Source organism: Astyanax mexicanus, chromosome 11, assembly GCF_023375975.1.
Source record: "Astyanax mexicanus isolate ESR-SI-001 chromosome 11, AstMex3_surface, whole genome shotgun sequence".
NCBI classification, from domain to species: Eukaryota; Metazoa; Chordata; class Actinopteri; order Characiformes; family Acestrorhamphidae; genus Astyanax; species Astyanax mexicanus.
The window spans coordinates 24,136,631-24,138,671 of NC_064418.1; the positions used below are offsets into that span (position 1 = coordinate 24,136,631).

Here is a 2,041-nt window from a genome sequence, read left to right on the forward strand (position 1 = left end):
GCTTGAAAACAGAGCTGTGCCGGATGGTTGGCTTCTTGGTAAGTGAAAACTTTAAAGTGGTTATTCAAGACTTTAAGCAGTTTTATACAATAATCTATTAGCAGCCTTATTTCTGCACCATTTTTATAGGCGACAATGGCTATCCCCTCCAGCGCTGGCTTCTTACGGCATTCCCCAACCCACACAGCAGACAAGAGAGACGCTACAATGATGCACACGCTTTGTCGCGCTCTGTTGTGGAACGCACCATCGGGCTGCTAAAAGGCCGATGGCGTTGTTTAGATGCATCAGGTGGGAGATTGCTTTACCGTCCAGAAAAGGTTTGCCAGATTGTGAGAGCATGTGCTGTGCTACACAATATAGCACAGAAAAATGGTCTCTCCCTGTTAACTGCCAACCAACTTGAGGACCCTGAACCAGATCCACACCCTTACCCACCAGACTCTCTCCAAGCAGTTAGACTTCGCGAGGACGTGATGCTTCGATTGTGAATAACTGAAGATCAACGCAAAGGTATTTTTTTTTAACAAGTTCTTTTAATGTGCTTGACATTTCTGATAGTACCCCCTTTATTTCTCTCATCTCAGTTGTTAGCCTTTCAATTGCTGCACTTGTGCTGACTTGTGTTTGCAGCACAGCTTCAGTAAGAACACGACCATGGAAGGAGACACGTGGGGCACCGGAGACACCACTGGAGGCATGAGCGGCACTGGAGACTCCGCTGGAGGCATGAGCGGCACCGGAGATGCCGCTGGGGCCGGGTTGGCAGTCCTCCGCTTCATGGCCACTCTCAACATCCACAGTCCCATCTTTAAAAAATGTTCAATAAACAATTCTAAGTAGCAATCCTAGTTTTCGCGTCTTAATTCAAATATATAAAATATATTTGTTTAAAAAAGTTACCTGGTTCTTCTGTGCAGGGTTCATCAGCTAAGTCCGTGTCACCCTCCTTCTCACTCACCACTCCGCTTAACAGGGGTTCCCCAATTATTGAAGCCATCCTCTCGTGAAAAAGAGACGGTGCAGGTGTAGCCTTTCCTCCTCCAGTTGCAGTAAATTTTTTTCTGTGCAAAGCAATTTGCTTCTTTGCGTCGTCTTTTAAATCTGACCACTTTTTCTTTACCTCTGCAATAGTTCGGCTTGTGGAGCTCACATTGTTTACTGCTGCAGCCACATGCTGCCACTCAACAAACTTGCGTTTGTTGGTAATGCCACTACTAAGGCCACCAAACAACACATCCTTCCTTGCCTCAACCTCTGAAACAAGGACTTCCACTTCACAATCTCCAAAATTTCGCTTCTTTGCTTTGCGTTCCTCCATCATCCCGATCAGAATGAATGGGGAATCACTCATTTAAATATTCATTGGGTGATTTGCATGGACCTTTTATGGGAAAATGTGGGCGGTACGGAGGCGGAGCGCGAGGCTTGGTCAGCTGCGCACATTTATAAGCAGATTGTGATTTATAAAGAGGAAACTGCGTTCAGGTGTGCGTACGCACACTTTTTTAAATCTGATTTTTTTTGGACGTACGCCATTTCCTGTTTTTTGTGCGTACGCACACTCTCACTCCAGGACCTACGCAGAGTTTTACAAATGAGGCCCCTGCTCTTGCCCATTCCCTCACAGAATCTGAATCAGTTTAAGTTTTATTACACCAGTCTCTGGACCTCCCACAACAATAATAGGTGCTCTTCCCCCTTAGGGTGTAAAATGCCCTGTGATGGTGTTATTATGGGTGGCTAAATGACAGATAGAATGGTGTAGTTAACTGGTGAACCCTGTTTAGTAAGTTTAGTAAATCATACAGTTAAATTCTGTTATATTTAGCTGTATTACTGATGTACTCACAGAACATGCAAGTTAATTGTTTAAAAGTGATAAAAAAAAAAAGGGTTGACAACCCCGTTGCCCCCTCCCCTAGTTAATTGACCCCTCTGAATCCAGACATTATCCCATTTATTTTTCCACTGGTCAGTATAACTTGGATCTAGGTTGCCCCCGTACATGCCAGGATTTCACACCAATTCCTGCATGGAC

At 44.7% G+C, this 2,041-nt stretch overlaps 1 protein-coding gene across 1 annotated transcript; it reads right to left on the bottom strand.

Moving 5' to 3' along the window:
* Positions 1–376: 376 nt before the first annotated feature.
* Positions 377–1,832, bottom strand: LOC125804964 (uncharacterized). Its single transcript, XM_049485062.1, has 2 exons — positions 904–1,832; positions 377–809 (listed from the first exon to the last, which is right to left on the bottom strand). Exons 1-2 carry the CDS (start codon positions 1,352–1,354, stop codon positions 457–459), a joined length of 804 nt encoding a protein of 267 aa, XP_049341019.1. The 5' UTR covers positions 1,355–1,832; the 3' UTR covers positions 377–456.
* Between the last annotated feature and the right edge of the window lie 209 nt (positions 1,833–2,041).